Consider the following 25,456-nt stretch of genomic DNA (forward strand, 5'->3'; position numbering starts at 1 on the left):
ATAGATCCCATAGCATGATATTGTGTAATAACTAACACCTTACTATAAGATGGAAAAAATGGAATACATTAAAGTTTATCTGGAATTGTGCTGAACAAAATTATCACTATGATTGGACCAATTAATGGAATCATTTTTACCTCTGTATGTGGAATGGTCACAATTAGAGATGAGCGAGCACTAAAATGCTCGGGTACTCGTTATTCGAGACTAACTTTTCCCGATGCTCGAGTGCTCGTCTCGAATAACGAGCCCCATTGAAGTCAATGGGAGACTCGAGCATTTTTCAAGGGGACCAAGGCTCTGCACAGGGAAGCTTGGCCAAACACCTGGGAACCTCAGAAAAGGATGGAAACACCACGGAAATGGACAGGAAACAGCAGGGGCAGCATGCATGGATGCCTCTGAGGCTGCTTAATCGCACCATTATGCCAAAATTATGGGCAACAGCATGGCCATGACAGAGTGACAGAATGAAGCTAGATAGCATGTAAAACATCCAATAATTGACCCTGACACTATAGGGGACGGCATGCAGAGGCAGCGGCAGCAGCGGCAGGCTAGAGAGTGGCATGGCGACATACCCTAAATGGACTCAGGCTTCAAACCAATGGGTGGCAGAGAGGAACCAAAGGAGGTGAGCAAGAAGCGCTCAAATAATATCGGTACATGATAAAAGTTTGCCAGTATATTTTGTGGATTACACAGCAGGGTGGTGACAAAGTTAACATGGAAGCCATGAAAACAACCCAAAATTCTGCCTGACACAGCTCGTTTGATAAGGGGACCATGTATGGAGGCAGTGAACTAGTAGTAGATTAAAGGTGCTGCAGTTAAAACTATGTTAGTTGGATCTTGGCATGGAGCTGGCGCTCCGCTGCCAGGCGAGCTTTCGCCAATCCAAGCCCCTGTCTCTAGGCTACTCCCCAAACAGCACTTCTAAGAACCTTTTGTATAAGATCAAGTGTAGTAGCGTTCTTATAAGTTTAGGATATGGCGGGTGAGGGGAATGTAAACAGATGCGCAAGAAGCGCTGAAATAATATTGGTAAATGATAAAAGTTTGCCAGTATATTTTGTGGATTACACAGCAGGGTGGCGACAAAGTTAACAAGTTTGATGTGGAATGCCCTGTAATAGCTCTTGGGCGGTGTGCCTTTTATCGCCTAGGCTCAGCAGTTTGAGCACCGCCTGCTGTCGCTTAGCGACGGCACTGCTGCTGTGCCTAGAGCTACCGACTGATGGCGCCATGGCCACGGATGGTAATTCGGAGGAGGAGGAGGTGGAGGAGGGGTGGGAGGAGGAGGAGGTACACTAGGCCTTTGAGACCTGGACCGAGGTAGGCCCCGCAATTCTCTGCGTCGGCAGTATATGACCAGCCCCAGGGTCAGACTCGGTCCCAGCCTGCACCAAGTTAAGTGTAGTAGCGTTCTTATAAGTTTGGGATATGGCGGGTGAGGGGAATGTAAACAGATGCGCAAGAAGCGCATGATGCGCATGGAGCTGGCGCTCCGCTGCCAGGCGAGCTTTCGCCAATCCAAGCCCCTGTCTCTAGGCTACTCCCCAAACAGCACTTCTAAGAACCTTTTGTATAAGATCAAGTGTAGTAGCGTTCTTATAAGTTTAGGATATGGCGGGTGAGGGGAATGTAAACAGATGCGCAAGAAGCGCTGAAATAATATTGGTAAATGATAAAAGTTTGCCAGTATATTTTGTGGATAACACAGCAGGGTGGCGACAAAGTTAACAACTTTGAAAACTTTGGAATCCATGAAAACAACCCAAATTTCTGCCTGACACACCTCGTTTGATAAGGGGACGATGTATGGAGGCAGCTATATGGACGACTTTTGGAGGTAGCAATGGAGACAACGTGTGGAGGCTGCTATGGAGACAATTTAATTTGGATAGTGCTTGTATGTGGCAGTCCAAAAAAGTTTTCAAACCAGAGGAGCAGGCAGGTGGCCCTCCAGAAAAATGAAATAGATTGAGTGCCTGTATGTGGCAGTCCAAAAAAGTTTTCAAACCAGAGGAGCAGGTAGGTGGCCCTCCAGAAAAATGAAATAGATTGAGTGCCTGTATGTGGCAGTCCAAAAAAGTTTTCAAACCAGAGGAGCAGGTAGGTGGCCCTCCAGAAAAATGGAATAGATTGAGTGCCTGTATGTGGCAGTCCAAAAAAGTTTTCAAACCAGAGGAGCAGGTAGGTGGCCCTCCAGAAAAATGGAATAGATTGAGTGCCTGTATGTGGCACTCCCAAAAATTGTTTAAAACAGAGGACCGGGTCGGTGGCCCTCCAGAAAAATTAAATGCATAAAGTACTATAGCTAGAGCCAGTGGGCCCTGTCAAAAAATAGCCAGTTTCCTCTGTGTTACTGTACAAAGAGGAGGAGAAGGAGGAAAATGAGGAGGAGGAGGAGTGGATAAATTATTCAGGTTGAGCTTCCTTCACCTGGTGGAGATTGGAAATTATGAGAAATCCAGGCTTTATTCATCTTAATAAGCGTCAGCCTGTCAGCGCTGTCAGTCGACAGGCGTGTACGCTTATCGGGGATGATGCCACCAGCTGCACTGAAAACCCGCTCGGACAAGACGCTAGCGGCAGGGCAGGCAAGAACCTCCAAGGCGTACAGCGCCAGTTCGTGCCACATGTCCAGCTTTGAAACCCAGTAGTTGTAGGGAGCTGTGTGATCATTTAGGATGATGGTATGGTCAGCTACGTACTCCCTTACCATCTTTCTGTAAAGATCAGCCCTACTCTGCCGAGACTGGGGACAGGTGACAGTGTCTTGCTGGGGTGACATAAACCTGGCAAAAGCCTTGTAAAGCGTACCCTTGCCAGTGCTGGACAAGCTGCCTGCTCGCCTACTATCCCTCGCTACTTGTCCCGCAGAACTACGCACTCTGCCGCTAGCGCTGTCAGAAGGGAAATACTGTTTCAGCTTGTGCACCAGGGCCTGCTGGTATTCATGCATTCTCACACTCCTTTCCTCTCCAGGGATGAGAGTGGAAAGATTTTGCTTGTACCGTGGGTCCAGGAGAGTGAACACCCAGTAATCGGTGCTGGAATAAATTCTTTGAACGCGAGGGTCACGGGATAGGCAGCCTAGCATGAAATCTGCCATATGCGCCAGAGTACCAACGCGTAAGAATTCACTCCCCTCACTGGCCTGACTGTCCATTTCCTCCTCCAACTCCTCCAACTCCTCTTCTTCTGCCCATACACGCTCAACAGTGTAGGACTCAACAATGGTCCCCTCTTGTGTCTCGCCAACATTCTCCTCCTCTTCCTCCTCATCCTCCTCCACCTCCACCTCCTCCAATATGCGCTGAGAAACAGACCTAAGGGTGCTTTGGCTATCAACAAGGGAATCTTCTTCCCCTGTCTCTTGTGACGAGCGCAAAGCTTCCGACTTCATGCTGATCAGAGAGTTTTTCAACAGGCCAAGCAGCGGGATGGTGAGGCTGATGATGGCGGCATCGCCACTGACCATCTGTGTTGACTCCTCAAAGTTACTCAGCACCTGACAGATATCAGACATCCACGTCCACTCCTCATTGTAGACTTGAGGAAGCTGACTGACCTGACTACCAGTTCTGGTGGAAGTTGACATCTGGCAGTCTACAATCGCACGGCGCTGCTGGTAAACTCTGGATAACATGGTCAGTGTTGAATTCCACCTCGTGGGCATGTCGCACAACAGTCGGTGAGCGGGCAGTTGGAGGCGGCGCTGCGCTGCCCTGAGAGTGGCAGCATCTGTGCTGGACTTCCTGAAATGCGCACAGATGCGGCGCACCTTCGTGAGCAAATCAGACAGATTGGGGTATGTCTTGAGGAAACGCTGAACTATCAGATTTAACACATGGGCCAGGCATGGCACATGTGTCAGTCTGCTGAGTTGCAGAGCCGCCACCAGGTTACGGCCGTTGTCACACACAACCATGCCTGGCTTCAGGTTCAGCGGTGCCAGCCACAGATCAGTCTGCGCCGTGATGCCCTGTAATAGTTCTTGGGCGGTGTGCCTTTTATCGCCTAGGCTCAGCAGTTTGAGCACCGCCTGCTGTCGCTTAGTGACGGCACTGCTGCTGTGCCTAGAGCTACCGACTGATGGCGCCATGCCCACGGATGGTAGTTCGGAGGAGGAGGTGGAGGAGGCATAGTAGGCCTGAAACACCTGGACCGAGGTAGGCCCCGCAATCCTCGGCGTCGGCAGTATATGACCAGCCGCAGGGTCAGACTCGGTCCCAGCCTCCACCAAGTTAACCCAATGTGCCGTCAGCGATATATAGTGGCCCTGCCCGGCAGCACTCGTCCACGTGTCCGTGGTCAGGTGGACCTTGTCAGAAACGGCGTTGGTCAGGGCACGGATGATGTTGTCTGACACGTGCTGGTGCAGGGCTGGGACGGCACATCGGGAAAAGTAGTGGCGGCTGGGGACCGAATACCGAGGGGCGGCCGCCGCCATGAGGTTGCGAAAGGCCTCGGTCTCTACTAGCCTATAGGGCAGCATCTCCAGGCTAAGCAATCTGGAGATGTGGACATTAAGGGTTTGGGTGTGCGGGTGGGTTGCACTATATTTGCGTTTCCGCTCCAGTGTCTGGGGTATGGAGAGCTGAACGCTGGTGGATGCTGTGGAGGATCGTGGAGGCGACGATGGGGTTTTTGTGGCAGGATCCTGGGCAGGGGGCTGACTCTCAGCTGACACAGGGGAAGGAGCAGTGGTGTGCACGGCCGGAGGTGAACGGGCTTGTTGCCACTGAGTGGGGTGTTTAGCATTCATATGCCTGCGCATACTGGTGGTAGTTAAGCTAGTAGTGGTGGAACCCCTGCTGATCCTGGTTTGGCAAATGTTGCACACCACAGTCCATCGGTCATCCGGTGTTTCCTTAAAGAACCTCCAGACTTCTGAAAATCTAGCCCTCGCCGCAGGAGCCCTCGCCACGGGAGCTTCACTCGTTGACACATTTGGCGCTGATGCACCAGGTCTGGCCCTGCCTCTCCATCTGGCCCCACCACTGCCTCTTCCAACCTGTTCTGGTCGAGGACTCTCCTCCGTCTCAGAAGCACTGTGTTCACCCGGCCTATCAACCCAGCTTGGGTCTGTCACCTCATCATCCTCCGATCCCTCAGTCTGCTCCCCCCTCGGACTTCCTGCCCTGACAACAACTTCCCCACTGTCTGACAACCGTGTCTCCTCATCGTCGGACACCTCTTTACACACTTCTTCCACTACGTCAAGAAGGTCATCATCACCCACAGACTGTGACTGGTGGAAAACCTGGGCATCGGAAAATTGCTCAGCAGCAACCGGACAAGTGGTTTGTGACTGTGGGATGGGTCCAGAAAACAGTTCCTCAGAGTATGTCGGTTCAAATGCCAAATTTTCCTGGGAGGGGGCAGACTGGGGGGGAGGAGGCTGAGGTGCAGGAGCTGGAGGAGTGCCGATTTCGGTGACATGGGTGGACTGCGTGGAAGACTGACTGGTGGACAAATTGCTCGAAGCATTGTCGGCAATCCACGACATCACCTGTTCGCACTGTTCTGGCCTCAACAGTGCTCTACCACGAGTCCCAGTAACTTCAGACATGAACCTAGGGAGTGTAGCTCTGCGGCGTTCCCCTGCTCCCTCATAAGCAGGTGGTGTCTCACCCCGCCCAGGACCACGGCCTCTGACCCCTGCAGTAGTTGGACGCCCACGTCCCCGCCCTCGTCCTCTACCCCTAGCCCTCGGGTTAAACATTTTGAAAATAAAAGTTATAACTTTAATTTTTTTTTAACTTTTTTTTGTGTTTTTTTGTGTTTTTTAGTTTTTTTTTGTTTTTTTTAGTTTTTAAAACCAAACGATGCTATCCTATTGCTATGGCTATTTTCTAGCCAAGTATGAAAGCACACTGCTATGCCAGATGAGATGACGCTGAGTTATTAAAAAAATAAACGTAAAATAAAAAAGGAAATGGCAGACTGTGCCTAATTGAAATCCAACCCCTAATAAATTTTCCCACTTCGGTCTTTGCGATGGATATGTGCGTCACTAAGCGCAAAACACAGCGGTCGCAAGTCTCACTACAAATTGCTCACAATTTGCTAGTAGATGCACTGCAGCAAGGACAGCCACCAGCAGATCAACCAGAAATCAAATATATATATAACGCTACTGTAGGCGTAAGTAAGCCGTTTGGATTCTCCTATGGCTATTTTCTAGCCAAGTATGAAAGCACACTGCTATGCCAGATGAGATGACGCTGAGTTATTAAAAAAATAAACGTAAAATAAAAAAGGAAATGGCAGACTGTGCCTAATTGAAATCCAACCCCTAATAAATTTTCCCACTTCGGTCTTTGCGATGGATATGTGCGTCACTAAGCGCAAAACACAGCGGTCGCAACTCTCACTACAAATTGCTCACAATTTGCTAGTAGATGCACTGCAGCAAGGACAGCCACCAGCAGATCAACCAGAAATCAAATATATATAACGCTACTGTAGGCGTAAGTAAGCCGTTTGGATTCTCCTATGGCTATTTTCTAGCCAAGTATGAAAGCACACTGCTATGCCAGATGAGATGACGCTGAGTTATGAAAAAATAAACGTAAAATAAAAAAGGAAATGGCAGACTGTGCCTAATTGAAATCCAACCCCTAATAAATTTTCCCACTTCGGTCTTTGCGATGGATATGTGCGTCACTAAGCGCAAAACACAGCGGTCGCAAGTCTCACTACAAATTGCTCACAATTTGCTAGTAGATGCACTGCAGCAAGGACAGCCACCAGCAGATCAACCAGAAATCAAATATATATAACGCCACTGTAGGCGTAAGTAAGCCGTTTGGATTCTCCTATGGCTATTTTCTAGCCAAGTATGAAAGCACACTGCTATGCCAGATGAGATGACGCTGAGTTATTAAAAAAATAAACGTAAAATAAAAAAGGAAATGGCAGACTGTGCCTAATTGAAATCCAACCCCTAATAAATTTTCCCACTTCGGTCTTTGCGATGGATATGTGCGTCACTAAGCGCAAAACACAGCGGTCGCAACTCTCACTACAAATTGCTCACAATTTGCTAGTAGATGCACTGCTGCAAGGACAGCCACCAGCAGATCAACCAGAAATCAAATATATATAACGCTACTGTAGGCGTAAGTAAGCCGTTTTGATTCTCCTATGGCTATTTTCTAGCCAAGTATGAAAGCACACTGATGAGATGACGCTGAGTTATGAAAAAATAAACGTAAAATAAAAAGAAACTGGCAGACTGTGCCTAATTGAAATCAAACCCCTAATAAATTGTCCCACTTTGGTGTTTGAGGTGGATATGTGTGTCACTAAGAGCTAAACACAACGGTAGCAAGTCCCCCTGCAAATTCGTCACAATATGGTACTAGCTGCCAGCAAGCCCAGCCACAAGCAAACAAAAAAAAAAAAAAGTATAACGCTATTGTAGCCCTAAGAAGGGCTGTTGGGTTCTTGTTGAATCACTCCTGCCTAACACTATTCTAATAGAACACCCTAACGCTTTCCCTGACCAGCAGCAGCTCTCTCCCTAGCGGCATCCAGACACAGAATGATCCGAGCAGCGCGGGCAGCGGCTAGTCTATCCCAGGGTCACCTGATCTGGCCAGCCAACCACTGCTATCGACGTGTAAGGGTACCACGTCATGCTGGGTGGAGTGCAGAGTCTCCTGGCTTGTGATTGGCTCTGTTTCTGGCCGCCAAAAAGCAAAACGGCGGGAGCTGCCATTTTCTCGAGCGGGCGAAGTATTCGTCCGAGCAACGAGCAGTTTCGAGTACGCTAATGCTCGAACGAGCATCAAGCTCGGACGAGTATGTTCGCTCATCTCTAGTCACAATGTATTTTAAAGCCCACTCTGCAGCAAGTTATACAACAGAAGGAGCTGATCAGATTGATATATAAATGTGTGTGGGAAAATATTCAGGAAAAGATTTTATACCCTTATAGGGGGACACTTCTCAAAGATGCAATCTTCATCCATTGTATGGGCACTCTAGCTATGAAGTACACATATAACCACAAGGGAGGTGATTATTATCGATATATATACATTTTTGAATATTCTTTTTAAAATGATCTGAAACAACATAACCCCCATAACCAATGAAAACTTTGTTCTATGCTAAAAAAAACATCCACAATGTCAGCTGATAGAACTACATTGGCAGGTGGTGTTTGAGCTTTTAAAGAAAGCTGCATGTATGGCAGAAGCTCATAAATCCGTCTACTGCCAAATGTTCGTACTCTTGGAATAGATTTTACAACAAGCAAATCATTACTGGTGTAATTGATATTTCCTATAAGAATTTATTGAGTCTAGCAGACACAGCAATAATGCACATTTACCCATTCATCTCAACTAGTTAACATTAGCCCAGTTAGACATGACTTATGTTAAAGGAAATCTTCCACTCCTATAGTTTCATATTCACTATTAATGCTGCTGGGTAGCCCTATGTTTATTATATGATGTGGTGCTGTACTTTTATTAAAAATCAATATATTTATATAAATCAAGCACAAGTGCTCCCTCTCCCCCGCCTCCCTGCTCTTTTACCACCCCTCCCCTCCCATAGCCTACTAAAATCTTGCATCAGCACTTCTGCTTCGAGATTGGGGAAGGGGAACGCAGAGCGATCAGGGAGGAGGAAGATAAGTGCTCTGGGGGTATGTAATCGCTGGAGCCCAGACGGCCTTTGGTGGCGCCCCCCAGAGTACTTGTGCTTGATTTAAATATCAATGTTCATTTTTACTAAAAGTACCATACTAAATACTCTAGCCAGCAGCGTTAATGGTGAATACAGGTATAAACCAGAGCTAGATTTCCTTTAATGTTTCATTTGGTCCTCCTACATATGAAACAAAGAAAAAAAGCAACACATACAGAATAGGTAAAACATTCTATATATGCACTCTAGAACTAGATGGGTATACAATGGAGTAGAATCCATCAACCAGCAAACTACCAAATAATAATCTTACTATTCAGAAGTTTATTATTTTCTTGCAAGGAAAAACATGCTTATATTTTCCCTTTGCAAAAACATATTGAAGGCAATTTCCTGACAATAGGCAGGAATTTATCTGGAACAACTCTGCACAACAACCATGGAGTTTTATTTACAGTATTGAAATGTATTGTTACTGTAAATGGATTTGTGATATAGAACAATTTTGCAGTACTTCATAGCTTGAGTTTATAAACATCTGCCGTTGGTATGAAGAGTTTGGAGAAAAAACATTATCAGTTCTTCCTACAAATCTCAGAGAAAAACAAAGGGAAAACAAACATATTTCTTGATAAGGAAATGGAACATGATAGAAAAAGCATTTTCTTCGTTTTCAAAAATCTTGCCCACAGCAAAAACAAAGTCTGCCTTTGAAAACAATTTGTCAGATGCAATCCTGGCTGAGTGTATCTAAGATACCAATGTCCTTGGAGGCTGAGCAACTCAACAATTCAAATTCCAGCTCAGTATTACATTTACATTTGTTGTTAGATGGAATAAGTGATATGATAAAGGATTCCAAATTGTGAACGTCTGTTAGATGATGTTTTTCAGGATCACCAGACCAGGCAATTTTCATGACCAGGCTTTATAAGAAAGCATACCATGACTAGCCTTACAGTTATGTTATGTCCCACATAGAATTTAGTTTTCCAAGTACCATTACAGAATCTTGATTTGCTGATTCATAGATTCGGTACAAATCTGCCAATTTTTATATCCTCAGTTCACCCCTTGAGGCGTGTAATTTTTATGATGGGCTCACATTGCAAGAAATCCACTTTATAGGACCTTTTCAATGCTCTACAAAACCGGCCAAAAGCAAAACCATTAAACCCCTTCTGGTCTAAACCATTTCAGGGCCTTTGACCAGGCCTAATTTTTAAAATTTCACCCTTGGGTACCACTTGTCTTAAGGGTAACATTGTTGGATGTTATAAATCTAGTCGCTTTATAGCATGCCCCACCTTACAAGTGGGGAAATGGTTCACATCACAGGTCACCGGGAAGAAGTACATTATTAGATCATTCTTTAACTGCAAGTTAAAAGGGCCAAAGTGAGGCGATTTCCTTTAGTTGTTATGCTTGATATCCACCTACTTCCCAGTTATCCACTACTGCATACATGGTCAGGGCCGCATCTGCCATGAGGCGGGATGAAAATTTCGCCTCAGGCGGCAGATGCGGAGCCCTGAGGCAGGCGGCGAAACAGCTGTAGGTGATTTGGGCACTCGCCCGAATCACCCACAAGCAGTGCGGACCTGCCGCTGCCTCGATTCCTCACAGTAGCGCTGATGGAGGACGCTGGCGGCATGACATCATCAAACGCCGCCTGTGTCCTCCATCAGCGCTACTGTGAGGAATCGAGGCAGCGGCAGGTCCGCACATGAACAGCAGCACTGCTGGCAGGAGGAGGGGGAAGGCTGGCTCCCGGTGGGCTGATGAAGGAGAAGGGTCAGACGGGGAAGCCTGTGCAGAGGCTTCACTGGCTGGTGGAGCAGCAGTCAGCTGGAGAGTTATCACTTTGCTGCTGCTCCACCACAGCCAGAAAGTATCCTCCGCTGAGCTCTCTGCTCCTGCTGTAGAAGCTCCGATGAGCAAGCTCCGCCCACCAGCTCAGAGCTCCTGAACTGCATCAGCAGCTATGTGTGCTGCTGTGTGTAAGCTACAGGTATGTTGCTGGGTGTATGCTGGGTGTATGCTGGGTGTATGCTAGGTGTATGTTGGGTGTATGTTGGGTGTATGCTGTGCATGTTGTTGTGCATGTTGCTGTGCATGTTGCTGTGCGTGTTGCTGGGCATGTTGCTGGGCATGTTGCTGTGCATGTTGCTGTGCACGTTGCTGTGTGTAAGCTACAGGTATGCTGCATGTTGCTGTGTGTATGCTGCTGCCTGCTGTGTATGCTGTTTTGTATGTATGCTGTATATAGTGCTGTGTATATGCTGCTGTGTGTATGTTGCATGCATGTTGCTGTGTGTATGATGCTGTGCATGTTGCTCTGTGTATGATGCTGTGCATGTTGCTGTGTGTATGATGCTGTGTATGCTGTTGCCTACTGTATGTGATGCTGCATGTATATGCTGTGTGTATATGATGCTGTGTATGCTGCTTCCTCATGTTTGTGATGCTGTGTATGCTGCTGCCTGCTGTATGTGATGCTGTGTATGCTGCATGTATATGCTGTGTATGCTGCTGTCTGCTGTGTGTATGACGCGGAGTGTATGCTGCGGCCTGCTGTATATGATGCTGCATGTATATGCTGTGTGTATGATGCTGTATCTGATGCTGTGTATGCTGCTGTCTGCTGTGTGTATGCTGCATGTATATTCAGTGTGTGTATGATGCGGTGTGTATGCTGCTGCCTGCGGTATGTGATGCTGTGTATGGTCCTCCTGCTTACTTATTTTTGACCCCCTCAGTTACTCTTTTGACCCCTCCATCTACCACCTGCTGATGTACCAGCAAGATCCTCTGAAGAAAAATGGGTAAGTCATGATTCATTATAGGAGTAGTGGTTTATTATATACATATGGCTGATGTATGTATAGATTAAACATGTGTATTAATGTGGAATGTTAATGTAGTAAGTTGTATGTACATATATATATATATATATATGTACAGATAGAATGTTTCGCGTATTTATGTACTTTTAGTGTAAATACTATTTAATTTCTATTACTATTTAAATTAATTTAGTTTTGTATTGTTTTATTGCAAGATACCGGGTTCTGGTTACCGATCACATTCCATAGAAACGTATACGTGATACGCCAAGACCCACCTCTGTACACTAGTGCTATGTTAGTAAACACAGCGCTAGTGTTAAGTTGCGTATGTACATTCAGTGGGCGGTATATAGAAGGAGATCAGGGCTGGGATTTTTTATTTTTTTTTAAAGAGGGGGAGGGGGCAGCATTTCAGTTTTCGCCTCAGGCAGCAAAAAAGCTAGAATCGGCCCTGTACATGGTCCACCATCCTTTGTTTGGTACATTATGGACAATTTAATCCATATATATATTTTTTTTATTCCTTTATCTTTCTTATACTTCTTTCTTAAACATTATTGCCCAAGACCCACCTCTTTTTATTCTTTTTTTTGGGGTCTGGGTTTACACGTAGTAGGGGTATTCTCGTCTGGGCATTCACATTCAGATTCATTAATCTGCAATATATATATATATATATATATATATATATATATATATATATATATATACATTTCTTCAATTAGACGTTATTAAAAAATTTTTTACCTGTGTGAAGAATATTTCTCATAAATGTAGTCATGTTGTCCCTTAGAAACGAGATAGCTTCCTCTGATATGGCCACCTCTGCTGGAGGGATTGCACAAAGACACAAAGGGTGTTTATATATGAAATGTCCTGGAGTTACTCTATATACTACAGCCGTTCTGTGGTAATGAATGGTGAAGCCACAAAGTGAGGCAGGATTCAATAGTGCATGTCTGGCCACCGCTGCCAAAATGTGAGGTGGTCGTATTTGAGGAAGCCATCTTGTTTCTAAGGGACCATATGACTACATTTATGAGAAATTATCTTCACACAGGAACATTTTTTTAAATAACATCCAATTGAAGAAATGTTTGCACGTGGCAAACAAATTAAATTAAATGTAAATGCCCATATGGGAATACCCCTTTAAGCATGAAATTATTTATTCATCTCCTCTATATGAGCATGAGGTATCCTATGCTGAAGAGTACACTACTGCCTTGAATAGATGTCTGCAGTCTCTCTTTCTTTAACTGTATCTCTGTGCTCACCCTTATTGGCCATATACTAATGGGCTTCGGGATTCATCTCTGTCACTATTAGGACAGGTTTCCTTCACTTCATTACTACTAAAGTACCCACTTGCCCCAGTTGGATAGGGTTTACAAGACCCCCCATTAACCTCCAATGGTGTAATTATACAGATGAGGATTTTTAATCCCCTGTATAATAAAAGAGTTACCATGACTACCATTGCAGAGCAGAGTTCTGCCCACCCCACCCTAATGGCATGACACTGTCCTCCATAAGTGACGCCATGGGGATCTCCGAAATAAGAGCTAGGCTGCATCTTGCAATTTCAACATGCTGGTACATAAATGTGGGGCATTGCAGTATGCATGTACTTGAGTAAAACTGTTGGAAATAACACAGTCTCATAGTAGAGCTAGGGCAACTGCCTGTCTCTATTTGTTGCAGGGTCAGACAGTAGTTGTTGTCCTTAAGGAGAGATTGCCAATTAAGGCCACCTTAAAGGCATGTGGAGACTTTAAGCCATTGATGCTCCACTAGGGAATTCTGGGAAGAATGCAAATATGTTTTCCAAGGTGTTAAATGGAAAACAATGCCTCCTTTTGCTACCTTAACACCTAGTATGACCTACAAGAAGTCTATAAACATGTTGTGGGATTAAGCCAAATTGGTATATCTATTCCAGAAGGAACAGGCTTCCAGCTGTAGACAGCACTGTTTCCACCTGGTTGGGTCTCCTCAGTACAGTGTAGGGAACTGGTTTGGCTGTGTGAGAGGCTTTGACTAGGGTCAGACTAGGGTGTTCTCCTTAAGGAGAGATTGCCAATTAGGCCCACCTTAAAGGCTTGTGGAGACTTAAAGCCATAGATTCTCCACTAGGGAATTCTGGGAGGAATGAAAATATGTTTTCCAAGGTGTTAAATGGAAAACAATACCTCCTTTTGCTACCTTGAAAGGCAGCCAGCAATAGCCGTGTATGAGGTTTTGGCAACCTGATCCCCTTATATCCTCTGAAGACAGCATCACATCTTTTTGACAGTAGAAACCTTTTGGAATAAGGATGAGGGTTTCTTTTGTAGCACTCACCTTTTTAGTGTCATGGGTCAGTTTGGGAGAGTCCTTGTAACATTAGGGACACTAAATGGGTGTTATCGCGTAATAGAGTGCCCAGCTTCATTGTGAGCATAGGGTGTATAATCTGGAAGGGTACCCACCTCTGCTTCCTTTTGTGTGGACCATGTGATAAGACACACCTATGTGTGTCTTGTTCAGATATAAAAACGGGCTGTCGGAAAGGTGCAAAAAAGCCATGTTGTTAGAACCACATCTGTTTATATTATTTAAATGCAGCCCTTAATGACCGCTGTAACAGCTTTTTACGGTGGTCTTTAAGAGTAATTTTTATATTATACCAGATTTCTATGAAGGCGCAAGAGAAGAAGTTTGCAGGACATTGCCCAACACCAGCAGTAACAGTGAGATTGGAAAACTTCTGTCCCCAAGTTTTTTACCAGTTAGATACCCTGGTCAAACATGGACTGCCACACTGCAACAAGAGATCCTCTGAATGATTGGTTTCTGGTCACCAATCTACATGGTCATGCCAGAGGCCTTATAGATTATATGTTTGTGACTGACATTATGATACACTACACTAAGTCAGTATATTATGTAAGAGATCAGTTGATTGTAAGTACATAATGTAAAACAAAACACATTTTTTTTAGGAAAAGAAAAACAATAGAGTCTGTAAAAAGTAAGGAAAAAAACACAAAAACACTCTGGCTAGAAAACTGTAATAGCATTTATCTTGTATGACAAATTTAAAAGAAAAACAATGCCCAAATTGAAATTTTGAAATCATCCATCACACATAAAATTATATTTAAGTGATCAATCAGGTTAATGAACCACAAGGTTGTACAATTGAAGACTACAGTTCTTTACAAAAAAATAAGCCCTCACACAACTAGATTCATAAAGAAATTCAAAAGGTATGACTCTTAATACAATAATGCAAAAAGGTCTTTTTGTCCTCCAAAATAATTACATTTTACATAAATGCATTTGGTATTGTAATATTCCTATTGAACCTCACAAAAAAGTTTCTATGTTATTCCTATGAGAAATGCAGAAAATTTTAATTAGGAAGAAAACATCATTTTTTAATATAGGTTCACCAATAGGGTATATTTAACCCCAAATTAAAAACTACAATTTGTCCACCAATAAAACAAGACCTGATACAGGCGGTCCCCTACTTAAGGACACTCAACTTACATATGACCCCTAGTTAAAGACGGAACTCTCTGCCCACTGTGACTTCTGGTGAAGCTTTCTGGAAGCTTTACTATAGTCCCAGGCTGCAATGATAAGCTGTAAGGTGCCTGTAATGAAACTTTATTGATAATCATTGGTCCAATTACAGCAAAAAATGTTTAAACTCCAATTGTCATTGTCAATTCAACGTAAGAACAAACTTATGGAACCTATCTTGTATGTAACCCAGTGACTGCCTGTACAGTTATAGTGACAGTAAAATACATATGTTTAAGCTTGCAGAAGACAATAAAAAAGTCAAAGACAAATAGCCTATGCATTAAGGTAGAAAACAATTGGAGTAGTAAGGGGTTAACCAGTCCTTTTGCTACAATCTTCTATGATACAAGTATGTCTATACACATTTAATCCATATATTCAGATCAATCTAGTTATCACTAATTTTAAATTGTACATCACTATTTTGTGCACACGAATTGGTCACTTAATGGTTCAAACATATTCAGCACTTAAATTGTTGAGACTGGGAAGCTGTTTGCACTATGACTCACACATATTATTGTAAAGTTCAGTGAAATAATGCAAAGGATGAGAATCAATATTGCCATGGAAACTAAGCCATAAAATGCTTAAAAATAATCGAGTAAATAAAATGATAGAGCACGGTATGTGTCTAGTGCCATCTATTTGATGCTAAGCAGTATTTTCACACTGTGATCCAGCATTTAATATACTCCAACCATTCACATAAATCATTAAAACATGGAACATGAGTGTTCCTTTACATGCCCCTTTTATATGATATTAATTCTATAAAATGACATTCTACGTAGGTCACTGGGTAAATATAAAGGCATCAAGATTGATTCTTATGAGTGAATCCCTTTAACAAAGGTGTAGTAGGATTGGGATTACGAAGTGAAGAAAGTGTTTAACCCTTAAGAATGATTTAGCATCTTCAGAAATGTCTTTTTCTTAACTTTTTAATTAATGCCAAAGCCAAAACTTTATTTTTATTTTCCTGTTGAAACGAGTCGAGTTGTAGGTTTTATTGAGATGATTTAACATAATATAATTTATTGATTGACATTTATTAATTTGAGGTGGTTATGGAAAACTTTTTACTACACTGTGTTGTGTAAATAGGTGTAAAATCAGTGTAGGGTACATTCACACGGCACGGAGGGGGACAGTGATCTGGTCGCATGATTTGCGACCAGATCACGGTCCCCCATAGACTCCTATTGTTCCCGGTCGCGATGCGGTGAGCATGCGGTGTCTCACCGCATCGCGACCTGACCGGGCGGCCGCATCGCAAAATATAGAACATGTCCTATATTTGGCCAGATTCGCGATGCGGCCGCCCCTATAGAAATGAATGGGCAAGTAAAAAATCTGTGCTGCTCACGTTTGCAGAACAGATGCGGAGCTGTTGCTGTGGAGACTGCTGTGCTGTGGAGACCCGGTCACGTGACTTCAGCAGACAGTGACCTCAGCGGTGCCCTCGGCTGTCTGCAGACTGTCTGAAGTGTGTCATCTGAAACAGTGAGTTTTTGAGCAGTGTGCAAAGTGTGTGCAAAGTGTGTGCAAAGTGTGTGCAAAGTGTGTGCAAAGTGTGTGGATCCTGCAGTGAAAATGGCACACATTGCAATGGAACGATTAATTTCGCTGGTGGAAGAGCGTCCTCTGATCTGGGACAAGCGGGTGGAAGAATATGCGGACCGTGGAGCAAAGTACAGAACCTGGCAGGAGATCACCTCGCTCATGGTCCCTGATGAGTGGAAAAATGCGAATCCAAGGCGGCGTGAAGAACTTGGTAAGTAACCTCTCTACACCCTTCTCAAAATGTACCTTTTCATACTTCGGTGTATGGAGCTGTGTGAGGTGTCATTTTTTGCAAAATAAGCTAAGTTTTTGTGATATAAAATGTTGTAAAAGTTGCATTTTAGACATTTGGTTGCGATTTTCTGTTATTGGGTTCACCGCCAGTAATAATAGTTTTTATACCTAGATAGATCGGGCATTTTGGGATGTGGCGATATCTATCGTGATTTTTACATTTTCAGTTGTAAGGAAAGTGTGGTGATTTGAATTTTTAGGGTTGTTTTATAGTTTATATTTTTTAAATTTTTATTATTATTATAACCTGGATTGTCTGTTGACTCCGAGCATATAAAGCAATACTACTGTGGTATTTTTACACAATATTCATTATAATGAATGGTTAATAACTGCGGTTGCTGCTTGCAGGTATTAGAGGCGAGTGTTTGCTGCAGGGTGGGAAGGCAATAATAATAATAATTAATGCATTGCTATTTTGCTTAAATTTTTTTTTTTTTTTTTTACAGTTGAAAGCATTAACAAGCGGTGGTGCTCTGCCCGGGACCAATACCGTCGAGAGAAAAATGCTAAGGCCAAAAGTGGTTCCGGCAGTTTGGGGAAGAGACCCTACATGTACAGCCGAAGTTTGGGCTTCCTCGACAGTGTCATGGAAGTGGGCACGTAAGTATTTTATTTTAAATTTTCAAGATCAATGCATGTTGTTATGTGGGGTCAAAGTGAATTACCTTTCTACCCCGCATAACTGCATGTATGCAGAACAGCAATGCATACCTTTATGCGGGTAGAAGTGAACGCCTTTCTACCCGCATAACTGCATGTATGCAGAACAGCAATGCATACCTTTATGCGGGTAGAAGTGAACGCCTTTCTACCCGCATAACTGTATGTATGCAGAACAACAATGCATACCTTTATGCGGGTAGAAGTGAACGCCTTTCTACCCGCATAACTGCATGTATGCAGAACAACAATGCATACCTTTATGCGGGTAGAAGTGAACGCCTTTCTACCCACATAACTGCATGTATGCAGAACAGCAATGCATACCTTTATGCGGGTAGAAGTGAACGGCTTTCTACCCGCATAACTGCATGTATGCAGAACAGCAATGCATACCTTTATGCGGGTAGAAGTGAACGCCTTTCTACCCGCATAACTGCATGTATGCAGAAAAACAATGCATACCTTTATGCGGGTAGAAGTGAACGCCTTTCTACCCGCATAACTGCATGTATGCAGAACAACAATGCATACCTTTATGCGGGTAGAAGTGAACGCCTTTCTACCCGCATAACTGCATGTATGCAGAACAGCAATGCATACCTTTATGCGGGTAGAAGTGAACGCCTTTCTACCCGCATAACTGCACGTATGCAGAACAGCAATCCATTGCATGAATGTTTTATCATTCAAGTCTATGGGAGAGTGAAAATCTTCATTAAATGTGCATCAACGTCCGGTTTTTATGCAGAAGTAATGCAAAAATTGGATGCATAATTTCATATTGATTTTCAGCATTAATATCCAGAATGTATGCAAATGGGCAAAATCCAGTTTTTAATACCCAAAAATAATGCAGAAATTTTATTAAACATAGGACTACCGACAATCTGGAGGAAAGCCTTGAAACCAGGAGCAGTGAGGACCCAACCTCTCAAACTGTGGATCAAGTTCCAAGAACGGAGGAACAAGTGCCAACTGTGCCGGCTGACACAGATCAACCAGCTGCCGAAACGATATTTCGTATTCCAACAAGGCGGAACAGACGGAGGAGGGATCCTGAATCCGATCTTCGCAACATGTGTTCTCAAGAAATTTTTGAGCAGTTGAGGCAGAGAAGGGAGGAGACCCCAGATGATGTGTTCTGCCGGGCACTGGTTGCAGATCTACAATCAGTACCGCCTGAGATGAAAATGAGCTGCAAGTCGGCTCTACTTGGCGTTGTACAGGTCTGCAATAATGTGGGTTGCAACATTCAGGATATGTGCCAAAACATAGAGCACCATCGCCAGCGAGTTGCAGGGTTTCAACCACCGGCTCCGCTTCCTGCATCTGTTCGGCCATCTATGCCTGCTCCACCAGCTCCAGCTGCTCCAGCTGCTCCACCTGCTCCTCATGCACACCATTATGCTTGGCCAAGCACATATGGCTACGAGAGTGGCCATTACACAAATGTGCCAAGCCACAGCCAGGGATCCTCCTCTGGTCCATTTACAAGAGATTTGATGGATATTTAAAGTTTATGTTCGCAGTTAATTTAAAATACAGAGTTTTAAAGTTGTATTTTCAGGAAAGTTTTTTGCATGTTAAAATTTATATTTTTCTAATACAGTTTTAAAGTTGTTTTTTCTTGAAAGTTTTTGGCATGTTAAAATTTATATTTTTCTAATACAGAGTTTTAAAAGTTGCAAAGTTGTCAGTGTCGTCATTTGTTTTGAATAATTGAGTAAAAAGCACTTAAAATTACTGTGAATGTGTGTGTATATGTGTGTGGGTGTGTGTGTGTATATATATATATGTGTGTGTGTGTGCTTCCCCCTTGGCAACGAGCATGTCCCCCCTAGGCAACGAGCATGTCTCCCCTAGGCAACGAGCATGTCTCCCCTAGGCAACGAGCATGTCCCCCCTAGGCAACGAGCATGTCCCTCCTAGGCAACGAGCATGTCCCCCCTAGGCAACGAGCATGTCCCCCCTAGGCAACGAGCATGTCCCCCCTTGGCAACGAGCATGTCCCCCCTTGGCAACGAGCATGTCCCCCCTTGGCAACGAGCATGTCCCCCCTAGGCAACGAGCATGTCCCCCCTAGGCAACGAGCATGTCCCCCCTTGGCAACGAGCATGTCCCCCCTAGGCAACGAGCATGTCCCCCCTAGGCAACGAGCATGTCCCCCCTAGGCAACGAGCATGTCCCCCCTTGGCAACGAGCATGTCCCCCCTTGGCAACGAGCATGTCCCCCCTTGGCAACGAGCATGTCCCCCCTAGGCAACGAGCATGTCCCCCCTAGGCAACGAGCATGTCCCCCCTTGGCAACGAGCATGTCCCCCCTAGGCAACGAGCATGTCCCCCCTAGGCAACGAGCATGTCCCCCCTAGGCAACGAGCATGTCCCCCCTTGGCAACGAGCATGGTCCCCACTCCCCTTGGCAACGACCATGTCCGCCTCCCCCCATGGCAACAATCCCTTTTTGTGTGTGTGTGTTTGTATTTTTTGTCTTCCAGGACCGTGCATGCTGTGGACTACTATTTTTTTTTCATTTTTTGGCCAATAAATGAAAATAAATGATAGGGTGGACCCCACATAATTAAAAAAAATAACAATTCTGACCCAAAAAATTATGTAGGGTTCCCCCTATTAATAGAGTAGACCCCACATCTTCTTTTTTTACCAAATTTTCGGACAAAAAATGAAAAAAAAAATTGACGTGAGTTCCTCCCCTATTGTCCAAATCAGCCAGCTACAAAAAAGCAACAGCAGCCTGCCATTACTGAGCTGGGATAGCCCACTGTTAGGGGGCTATTCCAGCTCAACAATAACAGCCTGCGGCCGCCCCACTACCTGACCATCTATAGACGGTCAGGTACTGGTTTGTACCTGGCTCTTCCCGGCACCCCTGGTGGCGGTGGGTACCGGGGTAATGGTATGGGCGTTAGTGTGAATTTGCCAAAATAAAAAGATGGCAAATACTAAGGCCAACCCTTAATAATGAGCACCGTCAAGTAGACAGCACCACTATTATGGCTGATTATAGAGTCTCGCGAAGAAATAAAAAACACTTTTAATTACAAAAAGAAGGTTTTATTGAAAGAAAATGCGGACACACCCTCGTTGACCAATTTATTTAAAAAAAAAATTTCCAGTCATCGACGGAATCCTACGAATCCGAAGTAGTCCACAGCATGCACGGTCCTGGAAGACAAAAAATACAAACACACACACACAAAAAGGGATTGTTGCCATGGGGGGAGGCGGACATGCTCGTTGCCAAGGGGAGTGGGGACCATGCTCGTTGCCAAGGGGGGACATGCTCGTTGCCTAGGGGGGACATGCTCGTTGCCTAGGGGGGACATGCTCGTTGCCTAGGGGGGACATGCTCGTTGCCTAGGGGGGACATGCTCGTTGCCTAGGGGGGACATGCTCGTTGCCTAGGGGGGACATGCTTGTTGCCTAGGGGGGACATGCTCGTTGCCTAGGGGGGACATGCTCGTTGTCTAGGGGAGACATGCTCGTTGTATAGGGGGGACATGCTCGTTGCCTAGGGGGAATGGGGACATGCCCGTTGCCAAGTGGGAGGGTTTAACGAGGTTTGGGTATAGAACCCGGACTCGCACAGATTTTTAAAATTCTGGATCAACCAAACCAAAATTTAAAGGGTCCACTCATCACCATTTTTGACATAATGCATAATAGTGGAACATGCTCACTATATTCAAATTATGGTAAAGATAAGTGATTGCTAGGTCACAAAAGGAAAAATGGATAAATGAGAGAATTAAAGAGATGGTCATGAGATGGTTTTATGAATTAATACAGGCAAGTTTGTACTTTAGTGGAATTTGTATGTAAGTCAAAACTGTATCTTTTAACATTGAAACTCCAGACAATTTTTTTTTTTTTTTGCCTCAGTGACATTTGGAATTTTTTGGACCAAGAATTAGAAATAAAACCTTATTACAGACACTTTACAGCTGATCATTGTAATTTGGGACTATAGTAAAGCATCCAGAGAGCTTCACCAGAGGTCACAGTGGCCAGTGAGGTCTGTCTTTAACTAGGGGTCATCTGTAAGTCGGGAGTCCTTAAGTAGTAGACCACCTGTATTGCACAGCTTTTATTCATTAGTTTAGGAAGTTAATGGTGTAGCGGAACATCTTTATTCCTCACATAATGCTGCTCTATTTTGGCCTATTATTTTCATTACCATATCATTTATTGTTTTACAGTTATTTTTTATGGACAAATAAACTAATATAACTAATGTATTATCTTGTTTGTGTTATTTGTATTTTTTATTCTTGAGGTGACTGCCTTACTTTTATTATTGTAAATAATTATATATACCGTATTTTCCGGGCCATTAGGCGCACCGAAATATAAGGCGCAACAGTCCGATGCGCCTTATATATGTAATAATTCCATATATAAGGCGCATCGGACTATAAGGCGCAGGGTCGGGGGCGTGGCGGAGGTCCGGGGGCGGAGCGGAGACCCGACGGGACGCGACGCCGAGAAGAGACGCGGCGACGCGGGGAAGGTGAGTGGGGAAGGTGAGGGGGGGGGTGGAGGAGGGCAGCGGACCATACTTACATAGGTCCCCGCTACCGGAGACAGCAGATCTCCAGCGGGAACTGCAGACCACGCGGCAGAAGTTGTTCGTGCCGCGTGGTCTGCAGTTCCCGCTGGAGATCTGCTGTCTCCGGTAGCGGGGACCTATGTAAGTAGGGTCCGCTGCCCTAATATAGGGCGCACCGGACTATAAGGCGCACTTTGGATTTCCAAGGAAATCCAAGGCTTTTAAGTGCGCCTTATAGTCCGGAAAATACGGTAATTGAAATAATTGATTTTTACTACTTCTCATTATTGGATGAAAAGCTGTGTTAAAGGGTGCTGACCATTTGACAGTGAGATTATAATAACGTTTTATTACCTCTCCTCAATAAAGACATATTTTATGGCGACATTCATTTGTTGCAAGTGGGTAAAGAGGACCCAAAATAAATGTATTACATAAGATTGGTCCAGCTTTTTTAGTACTCCTACTATTTGGGGCTATGTACCTATACACATTAAGATTATCCATTAAGTGCTGACAGTCCCTAATTGTGCAAAGACACACCTATTTGACAAAGGAATGGGTAAAACCTATTTACCAATATTGGAGATTGGAGAGTTTTAAGAAAATATGCTGTTCCATTATTGCGGTTTCATAGAGAATACAACTATTTACTGATACAGGCGGTAGACGTGACAGGACCCCTATAAATAAATAAATCTTCATTTATATAGTGGCTTCATATTCCACAGAGCTTTAATACGTACAAGCTACTAGTAAATTATAGTAAAGTCTTGTTTGTATGGCTGTACTCGTGGTCTCCATTAAGATCTGTTATTTTGTTGGCCAACAACTGGATGTAATCCAATGAGGGGGAAGAAGACAAACAAAGGGAATGGGAAAAAAAAGGAACAACTACCCACAAATATGTACCATAATTTGTTTAGTAGCCACAATTATAACCTTAGAGTAAGCTAGAATATCACATAAAGACCTGTGACACATACATTATATGCAAACGCTCTTCTACAGAGTAACATGTAATTATTAATTTTTAACTAAAAAAATAAAAGCTTATTGAAAATATTGCATAGATAACAAGAAATTAGAGTTAAAATTCAAGTCCTCCAATGAACACTTGCGCTCTTTTTCCACTCCACATGAGAACTTGGGACACACCAATAATCTAACTTTAATCCAAAATTGAGGGTATTGAAACAACTGTAAAATAAGTAAACAGTATGAAAGCAAGTTACAGGTTGCATGGCTACACCAAAGGTACAGATAAAATGTGAGGTTTTTTATGGAGTGGTAAGATTGATTTATTGTACATTATAAGCTACAGTTTATGTTAACCTTTAATTACTTTAAGGGTATTTCAAGTTTCAGCAAATAAATGTTATTGTTTGTATCCATGACTTCTCCTGTGCATCCCCCGTACTTGGGAACTCTCTTCCGAAATATGCCAGACTGTCCCCAGCCTTCCTCTTCTTCAAACATAACCTGAAAACCCACCTTTTCAGGATCATCTACAGCACACAATAACTGCACTTACCTTGTCTCATCTTCCCTCCCATATAGATTGTGAGCCCTATCCATGAATCCATTATCGCTTGTACAGCACCATGGAATTAATGGTGCTCTATAAATAAATATTAATGAAAAGTTATACAATTTTAAAATGTTATTTTTGTATCAATCCTGAATGGATTTATAGATCTCTGCTTGCTTTTATTTTATAGAAAGCTTCTATGTTTACTTAGAATGTCCATTGATATGTGATGTCACACAGGTGCATGGCTCATTATAACACAGAAAGTAATCAGAGCCCTGTGATATAATGTGTGACATCACATGACCAGAGACAGATTTCTATGCTTTGGAAATAAACAATAAAGCTTCCTAGATAATGACAGCAAGCAGAGACATAGCAAAAGTATATAAAAAAATTGTATTACTTTTTATTATGCAAACAACATTAATTTCCTGAAACTTGAAAACTTTTTTAAGCTTTACGGCCTATTGGTTGATTGCATTGCACTAATTGGCATCCACATTAAGGATGTTTTCAAAGAACAGTATAATCTGCAAAATAAATTATTCTGGTCATCCTGACATGTGGATTTAAGGTGTCATTCATTTGGCTTACTCTGAACTAAATTTGATTGTGATGTCTATCTCTTTATACAATTTTTTGTACCAGATATAGCTTAGCATATGGTCACATGTAAATATTTTATTTACCTTATTCCATTTTTACATACTTTCAGAGTAGATATCTCTAAGGAAATGCACAATGCCATGCACTGCAACCTGTGCTATACTAAACATATATGACAGTAATGCAGGCACCATAAGGTGCTGAGGTTACAACACATTGGTTGCCAGACCTAAGGTATTAACTTATACTATGAATTTTCATATTGGGGACTGAATGAGTATGTGCTGAGTAGGAGGAATGCAATATTTTTTCCCAGTTGTACTTCTTTAAGGCCCTACGGTCCTTTCTAGCGCATAAGAAAACAGCAGAGTAACAATTGAACAGTGCACTGTGCAGAGATGACTTGGCATCAGATTCTACGATAAACACCATCAGTAGTGAATTCAAAACAATAATACTCACATGTTTCATGGTAATGTCACAGTGAAAGGATAGTCTAACCAAATGAGTAACCCGGTGTCTTTAAATTGATGCTGATGAAATCTGGCTCATGTACAGCCAGTACACGATGAAACACAAGATTAATTAATGTATTTAAAGGGGTATTCCAGGAATCAGCATAATTCATATACAAAGGGTTCCTTAAAATATAAGCTAATATGTAATTAGTTGTTATTAAAATTTTGCTGTGCTGTGGACATACATTATAATGAAGAATTAAAATGCTACTGGTCCTTTAATTAGTCCGTTGATTTCCTCCCCGCGGAGCAGACACAGGACAGAAGATGGCCGCTGGTCACATGTCCACATCACATGTCCTACACCTACTTGGGCAGATCATGTGATCACCACTATGTTTGGCTGTAGTCGGTTGGCTGCAGCGCATCCAGTATGGCCAGTGTTGTGGTGAGAATCATCTCCACAAAGATGCCAAAAAATAATTATAAAACTATTAGGAGTTGACTGTATCATGTACAAAATTATTATTTTGTAATGTTTATCATAAAAATTCACTCTATGGACGTGTTATATATTTACACCCTTAAAGTTTCTGTAATCGTGCAGCTCTGCTATAGACAATACATTGCAATGAGCCAGTGCATTGTAACAGTAAGGTAC

At 43.4% G+C, this 25,456-nt stretch overlaps 1 protein-coding gene across 1 annotated transcript; it reads left to right on the plus strand.

Annotated features, from left to right (window-relative positions):
* Positions 1 to 16,636: 16,636 nt before the first annotated feature.
* LOC140120538 (uncharacterized) lies at positions 16,637 to 19,207 on the plus strand. The gene is made up of 3 exons (XM_072139544.1): positions 16,637 to 16,881; positions 17,414 to 17,567; positions 18,505 to 19,207. The coding sequence occupies exons 1-3, from the start codon at positions 16,701 to 16,703 to the stop codon at positions 19,142 to 19,144; spliced, it is 975 nt and encodes a 324-aa protein (XP_071995645.1). The 5' UTR covers positions 16,637 to 16,700; the 3' UTR covers positions 19,145 to 19,207.
* The last annotated feature ends 6,249 nt before the right edge of the window (positions 19,208 to 25,456 follow it).

This window comes from Engystomops pustulosus, chromosome 3, assembly GCF_040894005.1.
Source record: "Engystomops pustulosus chromosome 3, aEngPut4.maternal, whole genome shotgun sequence".
NCBI lineage: Eukaryota > Metazoa > Chordata > Amphibia > Anura > Leptodactylidae > Engystomops > Engystomops pustulosus.

Coding starts and splice junctions, on each gene's coding strand:
- LOC140120538 (XM_072139544.1), top strand. CDS start 16,701: ATGGCACACATTGCAATGGAACGATTAATTTCGCTGGTGGAAGAGCGT. Junction 16,882..17,413: donor AAGGCGGCGTGAAGAACTTG/GTAAGTAACCTC, acceptor TTTTTTTTACAG/TTGAAAGCATTAACAAGCGG. Junction 17,568..18,504: donor AGTGTCATGGAAGTGGGCAC/GTAAGTATTTTA, acceptor TATTAAACATAG/GACTACCGACAATCTGGAGG.